The sequence below is a fragment of the Malaya genurostris genome, chromosome 2 (assembly GCF_030247185.1).
Source record: "Malaya genurostris strain Urasoe2022 chromosome 2, Malgen_1.1, whole genome shotgun sequence".
NCBI classification, from domain to species: Eukaryota; Metazoa; Arthropoda; class Insecta; order Diptera; family Culicidae; genus Malaya; species Malaya genurostris.
In genome coordinates this window covers 121615151-121641376 of record NC_080571.1, presented here as the reverse complement: position 1 = coordinate 121641376, position 26226 = coordinate 121615151, and the positions used below count along the sequence as shown (strand labels likewise).

General features: G+C 35.3%; 2 protein-coding genes across 2 annotated transcripts; one reads left to right on the top strand and one right to left on the bottom strand.

Moving 5' to 3' along the window:
- On the top strand, nucleotides 1-13110 carry LOC131429700 (ralA-binding protein 1). The gene is made up of 5 exons (XM_058594012.1): nucleotides 1-197; nucleotides 289-421; nucleotides 479-1306; nucleotides 12069-12252; nucleotides 12308-13110. Exons 1-5 carry the CDS (start codon nucleotides 128-130, stop codon nucleotides 13007-13009), a joined length of 1917 nt encoding a protein of 638 aa, XP_058449995.1. The 5' UTR covers nucleotides 1-127; the 3' UTR covers nucleotides 13010-13110.
- A 1383-nt stretch (nucleotides 13111-14493) lies between these two features.
- LOC131432432 (ankyrin repeat and SAM domain-containing protein 6-like) lies at nucleotides 14494-15683 on the bottom strand. Its single transcript, XM_058598696.1, has 3 exons — nucleotides 15544-15683; nucleotides 15221-15485; nucleotides 14494-15051 (listed from the first exon to the last, which is right to left on the bottom strand). Exons 1-3 carry the CDS (start codon nucleotides 15557-15559, stop codon nucleotides 14778-14780), a joined length of 555 nt encoding a protein of 184 aa, XP_058454679.1. The 5' UTR covers nucleotides 15560-15683; the 3' UTR covers nucleotides 14494-14777.
- Nucleotides 15684-26226: the final 10543 nt, after the last annotated feature.

The window sequence follows — 26226 nt, the reverse complement described above, 5'->3', positions numbered from 1 at the left end:
GCCCTAATCACATGTTAGTACCGATTTACGCAGGAAAGAATTTTTCGCAGCAATTGCACAAAATTTTCAATCGTCGGCTAGTTATCAATATAAATTGTAAAAACGGAATTTAGGAACCGTTTCCCGTATGGATTTCGATAGTCCGGATGTGGAGAAAGATTTCCCAGGGTTGTATGCCTCAGAAGGCAGCAGCAAAGGTAAAGTTAAATGATGTTTATTATCAAGTTTCAAACAATTTTCTAGCGTGTTTTCATGATAAAATATTTCTTTTTTATTTCAATTCAAAAGTTACTGAAACTGAAGCGGAGAAAGTAAGTAAAAAAGAGCTCTTGATTGGACGCAGAAAAGATAAAAAGGACAAAAAAAGCGCATATGCAACATTAGAGGGCGAAAGTTCTCCAGAAGAGGAATTGGAAACAAAGTAAGTATACTCCGTATAATCAAAAGGGCTTAGAAAAATTCTGTTTTTATTTTTCAGAAGTCCTTCAAAATCCAAAAAATCGAAAGCTTTCAAATTTCCTTCCAAAAGCAAAGAAAAAAGAGAAAAGTCTCGTGACAAGGAAAAACTGGAGGTGAATAAAGTAGACGATTTGAAACCGTCAGTCGAAAAAGAAAAAGACAAAGAAAAAAAGAAAGACAAAGATAAGAAAGATAAGGATAAGAAGGATAAATCTAAAGACAAAAACAAAAAATTAAAACAAGCCAGTGTGAGTGAAGAAGTTTTGGAACTGGGAGATGCACAGCCCATTTTTGGAGTATCGCTAGGACTGGCTGTCGAACGAAGCAGATGTCATGATACCGTAAATCTTCCTCTAGTGGTACGTGATTGTATTGATTATCTACAAGAGCACGGATTACAGAGTGACCAAATCTATAAAGTCGAAGCTGTCAAAACAAAACTACAACAGTTGAAAAAATCATATAATAATCGAGAAGGTAGTTGCATCAAAGAATTTGATATTCCAACGGCATGTGGATTGTTGAAATCATTTCTTCGTGAATTACCTGAGCCGATTCTAACTACGGATCTATCAACGCGATTTGAAGAAGCAGCTTCGCATTCTCAGGTATCCCAGCAAGAACAAGAGCTGGTCAGTTTGGTTGAGCAGCTACCTAGTTGTCATAGGACGTTATTGGCATGGATAATCCTTCATTTGGATGCCGTAACACAGAACGAGATACACACTAAGATGAATGCGCAGAACATAGCTATGTTACTCAGTCCTATATTGCAAATGTCGCACAGGTTATTTGTTGCAATTCTCTGTCATTGCAACAACCTATTTGGTGATACGAAGCTTATAAAGTAAGTATTATACAAATATTCTATATGTTGGGGATGATGGTTTTGGTTTCAATGCTAATAACGGTTTGATTTACATGATTTTTATGTCGTTCGTTTCGACTCCCTCCAGAATGATACATAAAAATAATGAGGAAAATTCATCAGAAAAAAAGACTTTTTGTAAATAATTGGAAATTTTTTACGACAATGCATGCTAAATTTTATAAACACATCTTTATTTAAAATTGATTGATGCAAAAGCGAAGCTGTGGAAAGCACGCGAATCTATAAATAGACGCGAAATTAAAGCTAACGTTTCAGCTCAAATATCGAAATCGCAAGTATGTACAAAGATATAATTGCATACATTTGGGATATTGGTGTAATTTCGTCGGCTATAAAACAAATACAAATCAAGACAAACGTTGTTCGGTGTTGGTTCCCAATTGAGATCAATCTAAGCAGACTTGTGCAATTGCGGATTCAAAAGTGTGACGATTGATTGAGCTTGTTGATTGTAGATCATTAGAAATTTTGGTTGCCTTGTTCCACATCAATGGCTCGAACAACCCCGTGGAGTTGATCCTTGTAAAATTTTTATAAGTGTTTGCTTCTCCATTGGAGAGTAAAATATGAATACTAGATCATTAATGAAATCGTCTGGCGCGCATCGAGATGTTTTTCATGAAAATTTCATTAGCATGCTTGATTCATGTGCTTTAAATATTATTCAGTTTATTAGCTTTATGATAATGATATTATGCTTTAAAGATCATGGGCGCCATATAAACAGCAGTCATGTTTCCTACGCTGTTTTCCAATTCATAAATTGTGATCAATGCCGTCAAATTATAAAACAAAACCCTTAGAGCAAATTCAGCAGCTGCAAGATTCATATGGGTGGTCTATAATGTAAATGAAACTGAAACAAACGTGTCCCCAGCAATCCGTTTGAGTTTTATTTATTCGACCAGTTCTACTGTCAAATTTAAAACTGGTCTACGATGCCGTTCTATTTTTTGTATATTTGAAACACGAGTAAAACACTGCTGGGGCTGCCAGTTTTTCTTGTTTTAAAATCCAGATTTAAATTTTGTAACTGGCATAAATTATGCATCTAGAACTAAAACACTACTGAATATGCCCTTACGGACACACGAACCACAACAAGAAAATATACAGATAAATTGATGTGGTTTAGTAGGCTATTGACATGGGGGCAGGACTGGAAACGTTCCTTTCGTGTGACAGTTTTAATTGAAATTTCTAAATTGGTACCTAAAGCTGCAGATGTTTGCTTTGAATGTCGTGTGCTGGAAACTTTCATGTTGCCTGCTATCCGGGCAGTCACACATGAATGTCGCTCGTATCACACGATAGAATGTCACATATGACAGTCATGACCGACCGCTGAACGAACGCAGCGGCTACTCTCGTACTCGTTTTGGGCGATGAATGTTACGAAATAATGATCGTTGTCAAAAGAAAGGACTGCATTTTGTTCGGAGCAATTTCAATTGTTTGCAATAAGTTTTCATGAAGAAATTCACAACGGCGTCATTAGTGATTGTTTTTATCGAGATTCTGTTCTATGAAATGATCGAACTTCATATCATTATTGCATAAACAATCCCAAGTTTAAACATCTTTTGGGGGTTCATAAAACAGGAAATTATCGAAAACCAACTAATGAAAAGTTTATGATCATCCCTATAATGCGCTCTTCTAGTTGTGTGCGCACTTACAGAGTTGATAGTTCATCGTAGACAGTTACACAATCACTGATACGGAGAACAACACACCGCAGTTATCTTAACCTTTAGTGTAAAAACCCTTCTTAATCCACCTAGTGGTGTGATAATGCCTTTCTCTTCTTTCATAGCAGTCTCATGAAAATATGTTTCATACACACTACGATTCGATTCCGTTGTTCGTTAATTTTTTTGACGAAAACTTTCGGTAATCAATATAAATTACCGACATTTCGGTACATAAACTTCATTTTACAACAATTATGCAAATTTTTACCGGACGATCAGTTTTACGCAAGTTTTCATTACAGAATTCTGTAAATAGATATACAATTCATACGGTAAATCTGAAAAGTCGCCGAGTACGGTAAAAACCATACTTCCCGTATGGTAAAATTATCCTCCAATAACCGAACTTCTGTGAAAACTGATTGTCGTGAAACTAACTGTCAAACAGTTATTAAAATTGTCGGTGTCTTTTTATTAACCAAACGAAAAATATCTTGAAGAGTTTATCGAATGGATTGAGATACAGGTGCTAAAATTTTTAAAACATTTGAACCACTAAAAGCTTTTTGTTTACTTATAGGCAGAAAAAAAATTAAATTTTGTATCACTTGTCCAATTGCTTCCTACACAAATCGTTCGAGGGTAATTTCTGGTGGACTCGACGGATTGTGCAGTGTTTTGGAAGGTGCTCATAATTCCGGTCAGCCGGAACATTTGACCCTTTTTTTCGTGGAATAAAACCATAGCAGGTTGGAATTTTCTTCAATCATTTTTGTAAATATGTGTAGTTTTCTAAAATCCGAAAATAAAAGAATTTTAACAAAAGGAAAATAGAAAAACAAAAAAATTACCGAACAATCAGTAAGATTCATTTAGTTTACAGTTTACGGTAGTTGTTTGACAGCAATTACCGAACGATCGGTAATCAATTCAATTACCGAACTGATTACCGAACGTTCAGCTGTTGAAAATTCGGTAAAAAATTACCGAATTTTGCAAAATTTTCTAAGTGTGTAATCTAAAAAAAGTCTTCTTAGTCCACATAGCGGAATTTTCATATATCTTGAAAAATAGGGGGGAGTACATGAAATTTTCGAAATCGAAAAAAAAAATTTTGATGCCAAAAGGCTTAGAATTGCATGAAACGTCGAGATTTAGTGTCATCTCAAAAAAAATTTTTTTTGAAAAAATCGACTTTTTGGGACTTAGAAAAAATATGAAAATTTTTCAAGAAAGTTGATTTTTTCAAAAAAAATTTTTTTTTTAGATGACACTAAATTTCGATGTTTTATGCAGTTTTAAGAGTTTTGGCATCAAAAAAAAAATTCGATTTTAGAAATTTCATGTATTCCCCCCTATGATGCTTTTTCAAGATCGAAAATTGTCAAACCTTTACCACCGGGCAGCACCCCTTAAGCATGTCCGATTTAGGTCAAATTTTGCATGAAGGCTTTTTTCGAGGTGCTTAAACTTTTGAGCACTAGAACTTAACGAAAATAGATGTGATCCCAAAATTTTGGCACCCTTATATATATAAGAGCGGTAAAAATCAACGTGTTTTGTCGGTTACGTCACTTATACAATCATATCTCCGGAACCAAAAGTCACAACCATTTGATCTTCGAACTTGATCAATGGTCCGATAGTAGCTTTCAAACGAGCCCAAGTTTGTTAAAATCGGTTCAGCCATCTCTGAGAAAATTGAGCGCGTTCAAATATCTTCGAGAAGTGCACACACATACACACACATATACATACACACACATACATTTTCCGGTCTCGACGAACTGAGTCGAATGGTATATAACACTATGGGTCTCCGAGGCTCCGTTCGAAAGTCGGTTTTTCGAGCAATTCTAATACCTTTCTATAGAGAAAGGCAAAAAGGCACAAACCAAAAAGTATATATAATCAGTTGGAACTACTGTGAATGGTTCGTTTTATTCCGTATCCGTTTCCGTCCACCACAGTTGAAGACGCCGACGTGATTTCGCAAGTATGGTACGATTGCGTATTTTCGTAATATTTTGATACCGGTTTTCTTCGACCCCGTCCGGTAACTTAGGCTCATCTCCGTTTCAATCGGTGCGTTCCGGTACCCACCCTTCATCGCTCGACCTTGTCAGATGATGAAAATAAGACTCCTCGCACTAAAGCTGGTCCAGAACTCTGGAAGACGGGTCTAGACATGTGGTTTGCAAAGGCGGAAGCGCAGTTTGGGCATCGTCACGAAAATTTTACCATATCATCGCGAAAGTATATTATTCCGTAATCTGTCATATCGTCGAGTTGGTTGCAAATTTACCGCTATAAGACGCTCGGTTTGCTGTCTCGTCACAAGCACGGCTGGAGCTCGCAAACGGACTGAATGTCAACGACGATCTCCTCGAAATGCTGTTTCTACAACAGATTCCATCCCGCATTCGACCCATTCTGAACATGACCGATGGAACATTAGTCAAGTTAGCGAAAATGGTTGACAAAAATTGTCGAAACTCCATAAAAAGCTGCTATATCTACTACAGCCGACCAAGCTAATTACTACGGATCTCGGACTAAGAAGGCGTTTCGCATGGAACTTCTTGGTATCGGATGAACTAATTGGCCCAAATGCCATAAAACCGAAATCTCATCGATGCCAAGACGAACATGCAATCTGGTGGCGAATTCACGAAATCTGACGTTCACACCATCACTTTTGGGTCTATGCAACACCAGTCGGACATTTCAACACTTCCTGAACAAGATACTGGGGGTCCTAAACTTTGTAGTCTCGTTCATCGACGACATTTGTATCAAAAACCATAGAGAAGCACAAAGAGCACGTGCGAATGGTCTTCGAACGACTGAAGGAAAATGGTCTAGTCATAAACGTCGCAAAGAGTAAATTTGAACAGCCTGAAGTAGAGTTCCTCGGCTATCCATGAATCGAGACATTAATAGATATGGCCAAGCCTGTGTTAGTTGCCAACTGTCGAAAACTAATCTTTGGTACTGCGATGATTGCAGACTAAATGGAATTACAGATAAAAATGCTGCTTAATACTATTTGTACTAATTTACTGAGATTATGATAGATCTAATGCATCGTTTTGGATGATAACTTTTGATGGGTGTAACGCATCATTTTTGATGACATGCTGTCCGACCTCGCTGCCGCTCGTTCGAACTTAACTGAGGAATATCCCTAGCTTTGGGTAATCCGGGCAAACGCCTGCAACTAGGTAGAAGTGGTTTCTGCGCGGGCGCTGCCGCTCGCAGTGGCCGCCGTCTCGACCTGAATCATCTATGACGAACAGAATATTGTGCTAGCACTAAGTGAGTTGCTTATATAGAATGATAGTGTGATATTTAAAACAGAATTTCAACAAAAAATGCTATTTCACCTAATGCAATCAAACTATTTGGATCAAATTTAAAATTTACATACTTCGTTCTAGTGCTAAATGACTTTATGCCAAACGGTTTTACACAAATTATTGAAAGTCAATCCGTTTTATTGCGTGTCCGTTTCCGTCCACCACACAACTATTCAAATAACATGACAAATATTAATTGAAATAAGCGGCCATGACCCATTTTTCGTTAATTGATAACCCTATGCAGTCTGAAAATAACTTTTAACCATATAAGATATAAAAGTTTTTCGAAAATTTTCAATCTTCATTGGTAGAAATTTCAAATCGGGGAATTTACGATCGCTATCGACTACCCTTTTCATTAAATTGATTTTTGAAAATTTGTCTATCTGGGTAGTTTTAATTTTCGTTGGTAGACAACCCTATGCATCTTGAAAATACTTTAATCAAGTAATTTTCGATCAACATTGACTTCCTTTTCCATACAGTTAATATTTAAAAGTTTCTGAATTTTTGTTTGTTGGCAACCATATGCAACTTGAAAATGCTAGAATCCTGTAATTTCCTATAAATATTTATTTTTTTTATTTCCCTACTTATATTTGAAAGTTTTTCAAAAAATTGTCTTTTAGAATTAGTTGACAACCCTACGCATATTAAAAAAGCTTAAAACTATGTCTCCACAGTTATTACCAGCAATGAAATTCGCACCGGAACAAAATTGATCTCCTCCTGTTGATGACGATCATTCTTTCATTACATTCATCACCCAACTCGAGCATGAGAGTCGCCACGGCATTCATTCAGCGCAGCGTGTGACATTCCATCGACATGACATATGGATAGAATTCCTAGACGTTCAAGCCTGAGACTGACAAATCATCCTTCAATGTACATCTTCTGGTAACCACAGAGTTCTTTGATCAGTACCGGTGCCGGCCAGGCCCGAACGTAGATTGACAAAAGACTGGGAAGGGATGTTAGTCCAACACTTGTTGAAGATATTGAGAAGAATATTTGTTAGTATAAATTTCAGTAATAGCAGTATTCGCACGCGACTTCGTATGTTTCGGTTTCAAGATTCTCGGAAGCACCACTAAACTCACAGACTTCCCGAGTGAACGTTTCAACAATATCCAACATTGAAGTTCCGGGAAATCTTGATTTACAGTTCTTGCTCGTGGAAACTGAGGAAAGAATTTTAATACTGTCGCGTAACGAATAATAACTTCCCTATTTTTGCCTTTCTCATATAGAAAGGCTATACAATCACTGCAAAAACCGACTTTTGAACCGATGCTCGGAGAGCTGAATGTTATATACCATTCGACTCAGCTTGACAAGCTGAGCAAATGTCTGTGTGTGTGCGTGTGTGTGTGTGTGTGTGTGTGTGTGTGTGTGTGTGTGTGTGTGTGTGTGTGTGTGTGTGTGTGTGTGTGTATGTGTGTGTGTCATAAAAGGTCTCATATTCATATACAAAGTTTCTGAATATAATTTGGATCCGACTTCCGGTTCCGGAATTACAGTGTGCTATGCACCAAAAATGTGAAAATAATGCATTAAAAATGTGAAAATAATGTCACTCACTTTTCTCGAAGATGACTGAACCGATTTTTACAAACTTACATTCAAATGAAAGATATCACGATCCAATACAAAATTCCTGAATTTTATTTCGATCCGACTTCCGGTTCCGGAATTACAGGGTGATATGCACCAAAAATGTGAAAAAATGCATTAAAATTGTGAAAATAATGCCACTCACTTTTCTCGGAGATAGCTTAATCCATTTTTACAAACTTAGATTCAAATGAAAGGTTTCATGGTCCCATACAAAGTTCCTGAATTTCATTTCGATCAAACTTCCGGTTCCGAAATTACAGGGTGATATGCACAAAAAAATGTGAAAATAATATTACTCTTTTTTCTCGGAGATGGCTGAACCAATTTTTACAATCTTAGATTCAAATGAAACGTCTTATGGTCACATACCAAGTTCCTGGATTTCATTTGAATCCGACTTCCGGTTTCGGAATTACAGGATGATATACATAAAAAATGTGAAAATAATGAATTTAAAATGCGAAAATAATGTCACTCGCATTTTTAATTCACAAGCTTAGATTCAAATGAAAGGTCTTAAGGTCTCATACAAAGTTCCTGAATATCATTTAGATCCGATTTCTGGATCTGGAATTACAGGATGATATGCACCAAAAATATGAAATTAATATCACTTTATTTCCTCGAAGATGGTTGAACCGAGTTTAGAAAACTTTGATTTAAACTAAAGGTTTCATGGTTCCAAACAAGGTTCCGGAATTTCATATGTATCCAACTTGGTAAGGTGATATGCACCAAAAATCTGGAAATAGCGCATTAAAAATGTGAATATAGTGTCACTCACTTTACTCGGAGATGGAAGTTCTTAAGATGCCATAAGAATATTCAAATTTTCATTCGGGTAAAACTTCTGGTTCCGAAGATAGAGTGCTCAGTATGAAAACATCAATTTCAGGAATACTTTGTTCATAAGCTAACTCATTATATTGGCTAGTGATTTTCCCGAGTTTGCAGACCATGAGACTCTGACATTGATAATCCCACAAAAGGTTTGCTGAATTTTAGCCAAGTCCGACCGGTACATTTTTTTCCAAAATTCGAATCGTCATAGAGAATCGTAAAAAATGTGTAGGTCATATTAGTGCATGGTTGAATGAACCGAATGTCACTATGCCGATATTCAGTTTTCGGTTCCGGGAGTACCGGCAATAATAATCAAATATGATAAAATGGAGCTCACTTCACTTTCTCATATATGATTGAATAGATTTCCATTAACTTAAATTCAAATGTAGTGTATCAATGTAGTAGTATTATGCAACAGAAATCTTCAAAACTATTTTCTAAACTTTTTTGAGTTGTAGTATTTCGTGGAATTTCTGCTGTAATATACAGGAGAAAATAAAAATGAGAAAGGCATTATTACACCACTAGGTGGATTAAAACTGGTTTTTCTAAATGGAATTGCCTGCTACAAAATAAATGAGTGAATAGGATTTAGACAAAACAACTGATTCATTGTAATGACATATTCTATAAAATATATCAAATCATTTTAAATCACCAAATAAAGCTAAACATTAACCAGGTAAAGGGCGCTTCTTCATTGTTTATTATTTGCACATTATGGAAAAAATGTTAATTGCTTATATTGGTTGTTCTGGGCAGCCGGCTACTGATAAAAGAATATTAATTTATCAAACAAACAAGTATTTTCATACTATTTATTCAATATACCGATCTATGTTAACTCTTTTAATTAATTTCTGTGCCAACCTCAAGCGTAAGATCTACTCCAACGATTTTTTCGCGAAAACTAAGAAGGAATAAATAAAACGAAGAAAGAACTCAAAACATGCCTACACGCATGTTTTCGTCCGCCAGGGCGAATGTTTCCGCTAACTGCCGGCAGGCCGCTTGCAATGGTGTAGAATTTTTTACAAGTAAGCTAAAAAGATTACCTGCCATGGGAAATTCATCAAAACAAATATCTATCTTAGCTTTATTTTCATAGCCATTCGAAAAAAATCCATTTTTATTGCAAACGTTAGAGATCAAATTAATATCAAAATTACGAGATACTGAAATTATCACGCATATCATAAGTTCATATTTTCATGCCTGAAACATTTTGTAATGTTGTTCTATTTGCAAGCGTTGCATGTCTTTTACTTTATTTTTATGTGCTTGAATAATTTTTTTAACAGATTAAGGTCTACCAGAAACTAAAGGTTTCATGGTTCCAAACAAGGTTCCGGAATTTCATATGTATCCAACTTGGTAAGGTGATATGCACCAAAAATCTGGAAATAGCGCATTAAAAATGTGAATATAGTGTCACTCACTTTACTCGGAGATGGAAGTTCTTAAGATGCCATAAGAATATTTAAATTTTCATTCGGGTAAAACTCCTGGTTCCGAAGATAGAGTGCTCAGTATGAAAACATCAATTTCAGGAATACTTTGTTCATAAGCTAACTCATTATATTGGCTAGTGATTTTCCCGAGTTTGCAGACCATGAGACTCTGACATTGATAATCCCACAAAAGGTTTGCTGAATTTTAGCCAAGTCCGACCGGTACATTTTTTTCCAAAATTCGAATCGTCATAGAGAATCGTAAAAAATGTGTAGGTCATATTAGTGCATGGTTGAATGAACCGAATGTCACTATGCCGATATTCAGTTTTCGGTTCCGGGAGTACCGGCAATAATAATCAAATATGATAAAATGGAGCTCACTTCACTTTCTCATATATGATTGAATAGATTTCCATTAACTTAAATTCAAATGTAGTGTATCAATGTAGTAGTATTATGCAACAGAAATCTTCAAAACTATTTTCTAAACTTTTTTGAGTTGTAGTATTTCGTGGAATTTCTGCTGTAATATACAGGAGAAAATAAAAATGAGAAAGGCATTATTACACCACTAGGTGGATTAAAACTGGTTTTTCTAAATGGAATTGCCTGCTACAAAATAAATGAGTGAATAGGATTTAGACAAAACAACTGATTCATTGTAAAGACATAATCTATAAAATATATCAAATCATTTTAAATCACCAAATAAAGCTAAACATTAACCAGGTAAAGGGCGCTTCTTCATTGTTTATTATTTGCACATTATGGAAAAAATGTTAATTGCTTATATTGGTTGTTCTGGGCAGCCGGCTACTGATAAAAGAATATTAATTTATCAAACAAACAAGTATTTTCATACTATTTATTCAATATACCGATCTATGTTAACTCTTTTAATTAATTTCTGTGCCAACCTCAAGCGTAAGATCTACTCCAACGATTTTTTCGCGAAAACTAAGAAGGAATAAATAAAACGAAGAAAGAACTCAAAACATGCCTACACGCATGTTTTCGTCCGCCAGGGCGAATGTTTCCGCTAACTGACGGCAGGCCGCTTGCAATGGTGTAGAATTTTTTACAAGTAAGCTAAAAAGATTACCTGCCATGGGAAATTTATCAAAACAAATATCTATCTTAGCTTTATTTTCATAGCCATTCGAAAAAAATCCATTTTTATTGCAAACGTTAGAGATCAAATTAATATCAAAATTACGAGATACTGAAATTATCACGCATATCATAAGTTCATATTTTCATGCCTGAAACATTTTGTAATGTTGTTCTATTTGCAAGCGTTGCATGTCTTTTACTTTATTTTTATGTGCTTGAATAATTTTTTTAACAGATTAAGGTCTACCAGAAGTTAATCAAACTTAGAGATATTTTATAACGTATGCAGTTGAATTCAAATGTAGAAAAGAACTCTGATATGGACAACGTTGAGGATGCTGCCCACCGCAACAGCAAAGATAAAATCGTTTCAATGGCACGATTGAAAAGATACGTTGTCGTTTGTGTAAATAAAGATAACGTAGCTGCTCTGTTTTCTTTTTGTTTTCATACTAACTTACACTTATGTTTGTCAGTGGTATAATCGTTGCGTTCTTATACAGTTTACGTCTAATGAAGCGTGTTAAGAAACACAAACTGTCTTTACTATCGAGAATTTTCATGAAGTGCTTAGAATATTTGTTATTATGTGTTACTGCAATAAAATAATTCGTATATTATTTTATAGGTATGTACCTCCAATTACCGCATCAAGCCCCAATCTTCCAGAAACTCCGGAGGAAATTTCTGTTGAATTGAAGAAACAAGAGAGTTTACTAGCACAAATACACACAGAGATGAATGCTGGATTCGTGACAAAAAAACGCGAGGAACAGCTGTGGGAAGTCCAACGTATTATTACACAACTAAAGGTATTGTTTAGGAGTTAATATTGACTTCAACTTATTTTTGTCAATCATTTTTTAGCGTAAACTAAGGTCCTTCGAGAAAAAATCAGATTGCCCACATAAAGGTTTGGATGATACTGTAGACGGGGATATCTCGATCGATTTGAATAAGGCGAAACTGTCTTGTTCCGATGACGAATCTTCTATAAAAACAGTTACGGGAGTATCTACTGAATCAGCCACGAACACCGATGCAAAAAATACTCCTCAAGAAACACCAGAAGATGTAGGTCTAGTTGAGCAGAAATTAAATACAGTTGAATCTCCTGTTCAAGTTATGATTCAGGATCGGTTGGATACTCGTAGCTCTGGTAGTTCAGAACAAGCGAATATAAGTGACCAAGTTACTGTTTCTGACAACGGATTTATGTTACTCCCAGAAAACCACCCCGACTACTTAATGTTGATTAGGTTGCAACTTGAAAATCAAGAGCTATTGAATTGGAAGGCTCAACTTCAGGCACGTATCAACGCAGAGCGGGCCGAAATTGTCCGTATGAAGCGTTTGTTGATTTCAGATAATGGTATCGCTAATGATCCGAGTAGTTTGGACTGTATTGTTAGTGATAACGAGGACTATGAAAGATTGGTTGCACATTATGCGAAAGAAAATGCACTCCTGGAACAGAAACGACAGATACTTGCGAAAGAAATTTTTGAAGAAAACAAGGCCTTAATTCAAATGCAGGTTGAACTAGCGCTAAACCGTTATAAAATTTAAGAAAGCTGCAATTATCTGTAATCTCTCTACATATTATGTATGCAGTTTGCATAATAGTGTATTTGTGTATAATAAATGTGTTATCGTTGGAAGATATATAATGTAATTTTATAGTTGGATTCTATTCGAAAAATCACTTTTCTCACGTCTCTTGAATTAGCAAATTCGCTTACTGGTGGCTTTACTCACGAGGAAAGATTTCCAACACCGCACTAAGTTATGTGAGATTTTTGTCATTACATAGTAATATTAGGAAGAAGCAGCTTTTTGAGAAGCCGTACTGTTGCTGGTTGATTCTAGTGACGTTTTCGTCGAATAAGTTGATTATTCCAAGTTTGTTTGTTGTTAATTTTTCCTTGGACATATCACATGACTAATAGCGAAGGTTTTAATGAATAACGGAAATGATAAGAGCCTTAAAGACATTAAAGCGTTGAAGAGCTTCCGTCAAGGATAGCTTGTTGGACAAAATATTTGAAATACACAAAGTAGTGTCGGAGTCACCTCTAGCAACGGTGCGTATTTTCAGAGAGAACTTTGATAGTTATTTGAGGGAAAAATAATTTTAACAACAGAAAAACGTTTTAGATTTATGGGAGAGTGCTTAAAAACCAACTAAGTATATGAACATCGTTTAAGTATTCTAAGAGAAATCTGGCTTGGAATTTTTTTTATCATTATTTCCGGTACTTCAGGAACTGGAATCCAGGGATCAGTATAACCAAAAACGGTTCGTATGGACATCAACTAATATGACCTATAAATTGGAACTTCGGTGAACGACTACAACAGTTGAAGGCGGGGAAAAATAATAATACTAATAACATAATAATACTAAGTGGATTAGTTGAGCTCAACTTACAAGATTTTCTGTAATTCTCGAACCGGAAGTCGGACTCGGGCAAAATCCAGCAATTTTTTTATAACACTTTATAGTTCTTTTATTTAAATTAGAGTTTTTGAAAATGGGATTTGCCGTCTCTGAGAAAACGAAATGAGTTCTTTTTTGGAGTTTTTTACCAGCTAATAGGAGTTTGTTGGGTCATCGACTATCAAGATCTGCAAACTAGAGACACTTATTAGAACATTTTTAGAAATTCGCTACTCTCACATGGTCACTTACGAAAAAAGAACTGTTTAGAATCGAAAGTTGGATCTGAATAAAAATCATGAATTTATTATGACCTTCAAACCTTTAATTTGAATCTAAGATGATGGAAATCGGTTTAGCCATATTCGAGTAAAGTGAGTGGCATTATTCTCATTTGTTGATACATATATCTCTGTAATTTCGCAAACGGTTTCAGATGAAATGCAAGAACCTTTTATTGGAACATACCTTTCATTTGAATTTAATTTCGTGAAAATAGGCTAAGTAATCTTTGAGAACACTGAAATTATTTTCATTTAGTTGGTGCTTAGGCATTATTGAACTTTTGTGATGGATCTCCTAATATGAATAAAAATCGGTCATGTCAGTCAGATATGCATATATTGATTAACGTTATCACATTAAGATTTTCTTCTTTTCTGGGTTGATACACATATTTGAGGATTGTTATAAAATTTGTGCAAGTCGCTTCCAAATCTGAAGTAATCGTAAAAAAATCACAATTTGATAAACTCTGCTGATCGTTCCACAATCTTCTTTGCAATAAAACCTAAATACAAGCTTAAACTAATTGATAAATAATTAGATGCACAGTCATTACACAAACATTTAGATATAAAAACATTAACATACGGTACATTACTAGATGACCAACAATCACGCAAAGGCATTGTACTGTGAAACTTTTTCAAGAATTAGCTCGATATCTTTCTGGCAATCGATCCCAATGTCATGTAAATCTTTTTCAGAAAGTGTTACAAAAACTTCGAAATCGATTTCTTCCTCACTGAAGATGCCAATGTATTTGGAGAGGTTCATGTCTTTCAGGATGTTGGATACGGAGATTCTATGTTCAAGCTCTCGTTTTGCCAATGGTGTGGTCATGACAAACATCGTCTTTCGTCTCTCGTGGGCACTCATGATCGAAGGGCTACAAGCGTTTAAATAAATGTATTTATAATTATACATGTACACAGGCACAGAGCTGAATAATTTAATACTCGATATGCACAATAAATTAATTCAAATCAAATTTCACAATAATGATTATAAATTAAATTCTTGTAAAAAATGGTTGATTTAAATTAAAAAAAACTCACAGTTTAGATATTGGATACGTCGCGTTTGTTGATTTGGTTTTAGGAGTGTTCATCCGCGGTGATACTCGAAAGGTTTTGTTCATAGCAATTGGGGAGATGTCAGGAGATCGCATATTTTGCTCGTTGATAATTGGCGAAAAACTACGTTTTCGTGTGTTCGAATACTTCGCTTGCTTGTAGGACTCGAATGAAATATCAACAGCGGCCAGCGATTCTGGAGAATATTTGAAAATTTTTGGAGAAGGCTGTGGAGCAACATTCGCCGCTGAAATAATGCGGTAGTTTAGTAATAAACCAATCTACATATCAAGGCATTGTATTACCACGTGTTTTAAACATTTTGACACTAATCAATTAACAACAAAACGCACGATAACGATTGAAGTAGTTTCAATTGTCAAGAGCTGTCTTTTAAAGCAAGAAAAACTTAATAGTACTGGCAAGAATTTCTTTCTGCTATTGTCCACACAGGAAACAATGGAGACAATTCAAGTTTGGCAACATCGCAGAATTCTTTGCTATAATATAATATAATGCGATGTAATAGGGTTGGATTCAGTACTCGAATATGAAGATTGTGCACAAATGTCGAGTACTTGAAATGCATTTGAAATCTTTATGTTAAAAATTTTTGGTTTTCAATATTATGATATTATTCATAGATGTGAAATTTTCCATGTGAAAATATTTAGTTTGAAGAGCCTTTGGCACGCAAAACCTTTTTTGGTTATACCCAAGGCTCGTATTCGTACTGTATTCTACAGTATTGAACTGTATCTTCGTCCTAAATACAGTGTACTGTTTTTCTTATTAAATGTACTGTGTCCTTATCTGTACTGTATTTTTTCAATCGAAATGTGTTGTATTTTTCACATCGAAAATACAAAATTTACAAATTTACAAATTTACATGATACCTTTATCATATAGTTTTCTTTGATTCTTGAAAAAAAGCAGAAAAGTTAGTTTGTACATTAACTAGTATAACCTACAAAATGAAACTGTTCTCGAATCGGTTAGCAATTGGAATAGTTTTGAGCGGTTGCAATTAGAATAGTTTTGAGCCCAGTTTAGCATTTTGTACGTGTTTTGCTTCGACCTTTTAAGTGACGGTACAAAATTTTTAACATTCTTCACGTAATTCCGTATGTCGGATCCGGATGAAATTCAAGAGTTTTATATGAAACCAGAAGTAAAATCTTTGAAAAATTTACACACATTACATATATTATTCGATCTCGCAGAGCTGAGCCGAATGGTATACAACTCTGGGGGTTTCCTATCGGTTTTCTCAGCAATTCTATATGTTTCCTAAAAAAAGGCAAACATGTGCATCTCTACATTTTTTTGCTAGTCGTAACAATTTTCGAGATTTTATTTTTATCTCACGGTTAACATTTCTATCGAATGCAAGTGGTGTTCCAAGATATATGAACTCATTTAGGAGTTAACCAATTTATTGCATAGCGTACATAACTATTTTCATATTTCATTTTCAATTTGTCAGCGCGTAGCAGTTTATGTTGAACAGTTACTCCTCTAAGCAACATAAACCTTTAAACTGTTATGCACTGACGAGCCGAGGACGAAACATAAAGTATATAAAACGATAGAAATGCATAGAAACTGATATATTCCTAAATGACTATCACCCGAATCGGTCCATATATGCCGAAACACATTTTTGTTCGCAAGTCAGTTGCCTTCAGCGGTAAACTAAAAAAGAGTAAGCGACAGTTCAACATAAACCGTTATGCATTGTTGATTCGAAAACGATAGTGGAAAAAAATCTGTTGACTGTTGTGTTGTGTTTTATCTGGATCCGACTTCCAGTTCTGAAAATACAGAGTGATGAAAGTTACATAAATCTATCCGTCTTATAATTTACGGAACAAATAAGTACGAAATTTTCAAAACCGATTTTAAAACTATTTGAACTTGTAGGTCTGATTATTTGATGACCCTAATAACTGACTACGACTATGATGGTCACCGGGCTCCGACTAGGGAAGCAGATAGTCAGAAACTCCAATATGATACTTGCATCGATTTCTCATGAAATGTTACTGATAAAGACATAATCACACCACTAGGTGGATTAGGAAGAGTTTTTTTTGTATTTTCCTGTAGTTCTGGTACCAAAAGTCTGATCCGGACGAAAATCAGTAGCAATCTATGGAACCATACGACCATTCATTTGAAAGTTGTGAAAAGCGGTTCTATCATCTCTATGAAAGTTAAGTGAGTTCCAGTTTTGGGCTATTGACCACTACTTTCGGTACTTATGGATCCGGGAACTAAGAACCAATACATACGAAATCAAGTACAATATGCTAATTCAATTCCAATGATAATCAGTTCATATAGGGCTATTGTACCAATAGTAAGTAATTCAACGATTACTCGACTTTTAATCAATGAATTGTGATAAAATCGAGTACAATATCTTCGAAAATACAGCAGACAAAGTAGTTCGAAAATTATTCAATACTGCTATTATTTATCATTCAATACTGATATGCTATTAGCGAGTGCTACTATCTTCTTCTTACTCTTGAAGTCAATCTATCGAACAGAGACAACAGATCTTACTTTTACCATTATCGTATATAAGATGACCAGTAGAGCTGAGATGAATGGGGATACCGTTACCCTATAGAGTGTTTGAAAATAGTGCAACTTCAGATGATTTATTGTACCGTAGTGTTCAGTTTATCAGATATCGCGCTCATAGTTCTAGTAGTACTAGCATGAGCAGGGCGTTTTCCGCTGTCTTTCTTGGTGTAGTTTCATGAATGCAATGAGTTGCTTCGAATTTTCTCACGAGCGTCAGCCAAAATCCTTTTGTTGTTTCGATTTTTATTGTGGTGCGTGCGCAAGTCGGATTTTTGGATTGAGGTAGAAGAGAGAAAAATACGCACGCACACCACTGAGTGAGCAGAAGTAAGATGTCCATCATATGACATTTGTGCTTACGGCTATCACTGGAATATACCGCGAAAAAATTGAAATGTGTTATTAGTTTTCGGCACGGCACACATACAAAATAAAAAGTGTATTTTTACTGTTTCCTGCACAAGGAGAAAGATTGATATCCTGTTTTCTGGATTTTTGTAACGTTTTAGGATAGACACTAAAACCTGTTCTATGTGTAACTGCATTTCTCAAAAGTGAGCAATAAATATAACAGACTACGACTAATTGGAGTACAATTGTTTTTTACATCCTATATCAAAAGATATTGAAACAATTATAGTGATGATTTTGAGACTTGAAAGTTCGACTAGTGGCAAGCGTTGAATGCCATATATCGTTTGATTCAGTTCGTCGAATTTAGCAATGTGTGTATGTATGTGAGAGCAGGCGTAGCGCATGCCTGTGGGTGCAATTCTGGAATAAAGTTGCTCATCGATTTTCATAAGCTTAGATTCAAATTCAAAACTTATAATCCCAAAGACTGCTATTGAATTTTATTCGAATCCGTCTTCTGGTTCCGAAATTACAGTGAGATAGACGTTTTAAACTGGTATCGGATGCTATTGTAAGGGCATGTTCAGGAGTGTTCTATTCGTATATACAAACTTCATGCCAGTTTTAAAATTTAAATCTGGAAATTACAACAATATAAACTGGCAGCCCCAGCAGCGTTTATTAGTTTTAAACTTGATAGTAGAACTGTTCGACTAATAAGACTGAAACGGCTTCTATTATTACATTCATTCTGTTACAGATTACAGATAAAATCTTAAGCTGCTAAATTTGCTCTTAGGAAATGGATGAAAATTAAAAAAGATACAACAGCAAAAAATTATGAAATTTACTAAAGAGGTAAATTCCCATATGACTCAATTCGTAAGAACTTAAATCGTTAAATGACTGGATTTTACCAGAATTACTTAGAAATGTGATAAAAATACCTATTATTTCACACAGGTACGTAAAATTACATGTTTCGACACGTTAAAATACATCAACTCGATGGATTTTGTCGACCCGAATCGGTCCGATCATCATCCCGATTATCGGACCAATTGAGCACGATATCGGCCCGATCGTAGCGCTTCAATTGGGTCGTCATTTGACAACTCTGCACCATTTGCATCAACCGTATCAACCTGAAAAAGCTTCACGCTTTCATTTTAAATCGCTAGAGCAAAAGATTGATTGATAAATAAATAAATAATTGATTCAATGCATGTAAACTGTATAAAGATTTTATAGTGATTAAACTGAGGTGCAATAATTTCGCCATCGCCCAGTTTTCGGGCCAGGACAAAACAAAACTAACTCGGCAGTTATTTTTTATCGAGTAGTTAAATTCAACTTAAACTGCGGTCCATTTAAACATTTAATTTAAAGAAGAATTTTGAGACAAAATTACTTCGTTTGACAATGTATTGAACATTTTTTATTGGGGTTTTGTTTTTGACGGATAGTATAAAAAGAAATGACTCAGAAGGAACTTCAACTAAAAGCCTGACATTAGATTTTTTCTGCAATGTTTTTTCCAGTGTCGGAAAATAATTATCGAACTATTAAATTTTTACTAAAAGTTCAAATAATTCGCCAGATGGTACACAGTCTAAATGGCTAGTATTTCAAGAAATGCTTAGTTTGCAATGGAACCCTCTCGAGAATGTCACACCTTCTATAGTTATACCTTATACGAACGATGTTATTGAATAAATAAATAAAATTGTACGATAAAAGATTACCTTAGATTATATTTTAAAAGTATTTTGCTAACTGTTTCATTTAGATATTTACACTTCAGTCCCGAGTGGCATCGTAGCAAGTGAAACAATGCATCAAAACTTTTCTCAAGCATCTACTTACCCCTTCGAATTGTCGAAAATTTTGAATGTGACAAAAGCAACTGTCAATTCAAGTGTGACTAAAGAAACTGGAGAATTCAATAATTCGACAAAACGTCGAAAAGAATCGAATGTTTCAAGTGGATCCCCAGCCTTATTCTTGCATGTAGGCTGAGCGTGTCGTCTACGACCGTGCCTCGAGCAACAAAGACTATAGACTTACAAGATGGTGATGACTCCAAAGGGTTACAATGAGCAAAACAAGTCGACCAAACAACAATAACGGAAGTTGTAAATGAAGATGGAGGAGGTGGAGGAATTTAATTGTTTGGTACAGGATGAAGAAACCTATTTCAAGACAGACTTTAAACAGATTTTAAGCAGGGATATTGTACGGCATTAGGAAGAGTTTTTGATGAATTATCTTGTTAGCAGGCCAGATAACATCGCGGCCGGGACCATTAACCATAAAATGTATGTTCGCGAGTGCCTGGCAAAATGTCAGTTGCCTTCCCTCAAGCTACACAATTTTTCCGTTCTGTTTTGATCAGATTGAGCATCTATCCATTACGGAAAAGGACTAATGAGTGATATGTTGAGAAAAACGTCCAGGGTCCCTTACACCTGAGAGCTACGCCCAAAAGAAAAATATTGAGCCATCGCCAAGCGGAACCTTAAGAGGACGCGAAAGATAGATGATAGCGAGATGAAGTTCAAGGTAAACTGGTGCTCTGCTACGAGGAAACTTAACAAAGGAGTCTGTGCAAGGCTCCATGAAATCAAATGACCCGGTAATTCGTCTTCGTTAAAAACGAAGCGTATAAATTGTACTTAAAAAAGAAACATGATTTGATTTTTTGAAATAATTTTTGATCAATTTATTTTTTGACGTAACACCCTGTAATTGAATCGATGAGTTTCAGAATTATGATCGCGAATCAGAAATTTTTATACTATATATATGGGAATTCAAAATTAATTCGTGACTTTCATCGAAACATTTTGCACTGGAAAAGTAAACATTTGAAAACAAATTGCTGTTAAAACATTCTAACAACAACTTGGGGTGCTACAGTAGAATAAACCGTCTGTCCAGACATGAGGTGATTTAGGTTTCAGTTTTCGAGCGAGCAAATTGAAAGCACTAAATGTTTTCAATCATTATCGCATTCCAAGTACATATTGTAGTATGAGTATAAGTCTTCCAGGTACAATTAAATTTAGGTGTTAATCAATTGAAATAAAAGATACGGCAGTAAACAAGTATACCAACACTGGCACCTCGAATCAGGCTACAAATTTAGTAAAATTTTTTCGCTTCTATAAATTTAGTATAATTCTTTCGCTGAATTTCTCGGCATGTTGAGATTTACATACACTGGTAGGGGTTTTCATTCTGTTGCCTTACAGCGATATGATCTATGCAAGCCTAAACATAGAAGTCACACTTGCCTTTTGACATTGTGCGATGTATGAGCTTTCTGGAAAGAACCTCTCTGATCCCAAACGGCTCCTTCTGATACTCTTAGGATGGAATGAAACGAAGCGAACACGCACAATGAGCAGCAAGTACATGATTCACTTTCAACTTTCTCTTATCCTGAAAAATTCAATCTACTTCACTCTCGCTTTCGACAGGTCACTAGTGCCATGTACATACAACAAACTTGCGAGAATTCGCATATGTGTATGCAGGAATGGACGGGCATATAGCAGCACCTTCGGAGGCCACCCACCACCCTTTTTGAAATGGTGATGATGATGACGACGACGAGGACGATGGTGCTAGGAGCGAGGAAAGTAATGTCCTCCACCCTAACAGCCACTACTGCCGACACCACCGTTGCTGTCATGGTTCTCCGATGTTGTGAAGGTGGCCGTGTCGGCGGCGGAGGTGGTGGCGGTGGTCGGTTGGTGGCAATTGTTGTTGCTGCGTTCTCGGGATTGGGGTGGTTCAACAGTATAGGCTGCACTACAACTTTGAACGAAATCGAGGTGGCGCGTTAGGCACACATGTTCATGTGAAAACTCGAACAAAAGTAAGGATGAAAAACAGACTGGTCAGACCGAGTGGAGGAAAAAAAGTTTACGAAAATGGATAAAAATAAAAATATATGTATGTGTTTGCCCATTTGAGCGTACGCAGAGAGAAAAGAATTCGTGTACTTTTTTTTTCGTCGGTGGTCGTTTTGATTTGGCTGGATGGCGTTGGCGGATGTGGGTTGTTGGCGCTTTCCTTGTGGAAAATTCGGTTAGTCTACGAAAAGTCGCGTCCGCTGCGGTAGCCTCGGTGAACGGCGTGCAAGGCTACCAAAGATCTTGTTTTACGCGCGTTTTAATGTCGGAATGAATAGTTAGGTGTTTTGTCGTTGTGAAGTTTCTGTAAGTTTGACGATTGTAATGAAGTTGTACTATTCATTGTTCTGGATGTATTAATTTGTGATCATAAATTCGGCATACATGTTCGTTTTTTGAGTGTAATTTTCATTTACCTGACGTTTAGTGAATTCTCATAAATAAAATTGTGAATTTAGTACCAATCGCATGAATATCGATTACACAAGAAAGAGAAAATAGAATTGTGATATGAAGTTGATTTTATGTTGAATCTTTTTTCATATAACAAAATACTGGCAGCATTCAGGATTACAACACTTCCACATAGAGTAATACTTTGAAGTCTGGTTTTGAAATTGACATAAAACATACTGAAGGATTTTAAAATCAGAAGTACTGCTAAAAATACTACAAATGAACGAGTCTTTCTAATAATCTAAAAAGGATTTGGTAGGCGAAGAAAAAGTTTTCTTAAAATTACGAAAAAGATTACACCGGACTGTCCACTGCAATTTCAGCCCATGGAATGAGCCGACGGTGCTGTCAGAAGCCCAGGTGAAAATTTTGCAATCGAGCAACACGACTAGTGGGATTAATTCAAGAAATTAAAATGATATTAAAACTATCAAATATAACTTACACTTGCAGTTTACTATATACAGTTATTGTAAAGATATGTCAACATTTCTCATGTTATTTTATCATTCTTTTGGGCATATTGATTATGGTTTTTTAAATGGAAACCAATTCTTGATGATGATCAAGAATCAATAAAAATATTGGAGATGGCCAAATCGATTTTCACAAACTTATAGGTTCAAAAGAAAAGTCTTACAGTTTCATACGGAATTCCTCAATTTGTTGTGGATACAACTCTCGGTTCCGGAACTACAGGGCAAACAGGATTTATAGAGTTTGTGAGGTTAGATCCGAACAAATTATCCTATTTCTATTCAATAAACAGTTGTTTTTGCGAATTTCACGGTTATGTTTATGATGTAATGAGTAATATGAGAAAGGCATCATTACACCACTAGGTGAATTAAAATAGGTTTTTTTTATTCATGACTCCTTGCGGGACGATCTATCCAAACTAAGTATGAAGATCGTAATACCAGAGAGTAATGTGAAAAAGTAATGTTGGCTTATCGCTTGATCACATAACTATATAGAATACGTTTTATAATTAGTGTATACAAAAGCTTAGAATGTTTCCCGGGTAGGTGTAAATAGCAAACAAAGATCAAAATAATAAAAACTTTTACCATCATATCTTGGTTTGATGTTTCTGTGTTATGACAGCGATACTTGATATTTTCGTGATATTGCATCCAAGGAATCAAGAAATTAAACAATATCTGTTTAACATCAAAATTAGTTATAATATCTTATTTCGTTATTGATGAGCTATTCCAATTTCATTAAGTAAATTGATCCAGTAGTTATATCTTAAAATAAAATACTATTGAATAAACTGCATCAGAATCAGATATCAAAAATACTAATGATATTACTCTATTCTGAATGATAGAATATAAAATAATTGAGAAATTCGTCTTCTATAAATATTTTGTTCTTGGTTTCATATTGCAATGACAGAATTTCAAATTTTGTTGCTATTTTCTCATGCAAGTTTTGTTATGATTTTTGATATTTTACCTCTTATTTCAAACTAAATAATGTTAATTTCTACCATTGAGATGTTTGGTTTTAATAGCAGAATTTGTTATTGGTTTGCAAATCACTTCTACCCGGGTTCCTAAATATACACTATAAGAGACATAGAAGAGCTTTTTCCCTTAAAAACATTAAACATATTTGTTTGAGCGAGGCTGATTTTTGAGAAAATTGATTTTGTTAATATTTTTACATCATTATGAATCTCACATCTATGTGATATTTCGTCGAAATACCAATACAAATACAAATTAAAGTAGCATTTTAACGAAAGCAGATGTTTAAAATCTACGAAATATAATTATTATACTCAAAGTAGACTTCATTTAGACAATAAAACAAATTCCCGGATCAGTGGCTCAGAGAATAATGCGTTGATCCCATAAGCCAAAATGTCGTATGTATTCTTAGTGATTCTTAGTGTCAGTAGAACCGTAGTATTAGCCATTGAATGGTTTTGCATGCCGAGAATCTGTTGCGAAATAAAAGATCAACGAATGAACGAACGAAGGATTTCCTAACAAAGATTCATGGCAATGTTTGTTTTTTCAAAATAAAATAAAATCAATGTTGAACATTGATTTTGTCGAAAAAAAATGCCGATCAAACAAAAAAATGTTTTGGAAAATCGAACTAGCTGTAGCAATTACGAATAAGACCTGCAAAGATGAAGTTATTCAACTCTTTGGTTTTTGAGAAATCGTAGGGAAGATCGGGGCTAGTCCGGACACAGGGTTAAACCGGACAGCTTAAATATCTTATAAACAAGCAATTATTTTGATCTATGGATTTAATTCGCAAACGCGTTTTCATCTGACAGACAGAAGTCAATTAGCTGAATGACGCCAAGTACATTCAGTTTGGCGTGAATCGTGTTTGTGTAAAAATATGACTGAAACTTTTTTTTTACAATTTCTGATTTTTTTTAACGTCAATTATTTGGTACTGCAAGGCGTAAAGTTTCGAGACAATACCTAGATTCCCAGCGAGCAAGATTATGTCTCACGCAAGGTAGAAACCAACAGACAATCCATTCAAACACGGTTTCATTTCTTTTGCGCTCATTAAGTTATCTTAAGATTTGGCGCCTTACTATGTTCGTTCTTCATTTTTGTGTGAAACTTTATAGTCCGATTCAGCCCCGTAGGGAGTTTAGTTTAGCCCCGCGGTTCCTTAATATTGGATTTTGGGTTGGTCACTTCATCGTGATTTGGTACAAAAACTAATGCATGTTTTTCCAAATCAGAAATTAGGAATGGTAGCTGAAGGTTGAAGTTACACACCGTTATAGATGAATTGGGTAAAAACCTAGGTCTAATCGGTTTTTTCCAATTTCCAATTTCCGGTTTCACCCCATAGGGTGTCCGTTTTAGCCCCGCCGTTTCTGAAATTTTGGATATTGGGTTGGTCACTTCATCACGACTTTGCATGGAAACTAACTAATGAATATTTTTCCAAACCAAAAATTGGGAATTGTAGCTGAAGGCGAAGCTACACAACGGTATGGATAACTTGGGTAAAAACCTAGTAGTAATGGATGCTTTTTTCGATTTCCTAAAAATGTCACGTTTAGCCCCAGTTTCCCCTAATCACCAAAAAATGATTTTGGAAAATAGCATTAGCACAGCCTACTATTTTCCACATACTACGATAAACCAAATAACAAAATAGTTTTTGTGAAATCGTTGTCACTGCAAAAGAATTCTAACAAAACATCGTTTTAACATCGTAATTTTGGGTTAAGTCAAAAAATCCACAAGTTTCCACATTTTACTATATTTTTTCCCCACACATGACGAAGGATGTACCAAAAAAAAGTTTACATTTTCTAGATTAATCGAAAGAAATGTGCTTGTTTTCGCGCGCCAGAAGGTATGTAACCCCTTAGACCCGATTCTCGAGTTCGGCATAATAAAATACCGAAACAGATCGACAACACGAAGGTTTTCAAATTATTATATTGTGTTTCCAAATATCGTTTAAGGGATCTTCTGAATTTTCGGCAAAATTGCATCTTATTGTCGATTTGTTAAACATAACTCAACAGCGCATCAGTGAATAATGATCAAGCCGAAATTACTTTTGCCGAATTGCGATAGACAGTAAAATTTCTCCTGACTGATTATGTCAAATATGAAAAAAACCGATTTATCTTTTGGCGAAATGGTTGTGGGAAAAA

Coding starts and splice junctions, on each gene's coding strand:
- LOC131429700 (XM_058594012.1), top strand. CDS start 128: ATGGATTTCGATAGTCCGGATGTGGAGAAAGATTTCCCAGGGTTGTAT. Junction 198..288: donor CTCAGAAGGCAGCAGCAAAG/GTAAAGTTAAAT, acceptor TCAATTCAAAAG/TTACTGAAACTGAAGCGGAG. Junction 422..478: donor GAAGAGGAATTGGAAACAAA/GTAAGTATACTC, acceptor TTTATTTTTCAG/AAGTCCTTCAAAATCCAAAA.
- LOC131432432 (XM_058598696.1), bottom strand. Junction 15,052..15,220: donor ACGTATCCAATATCTAAACT/GTGAGTTTTTTT, acceptor AAACGCTTGTAG/CCCTTCGATCATGAGTGCCC.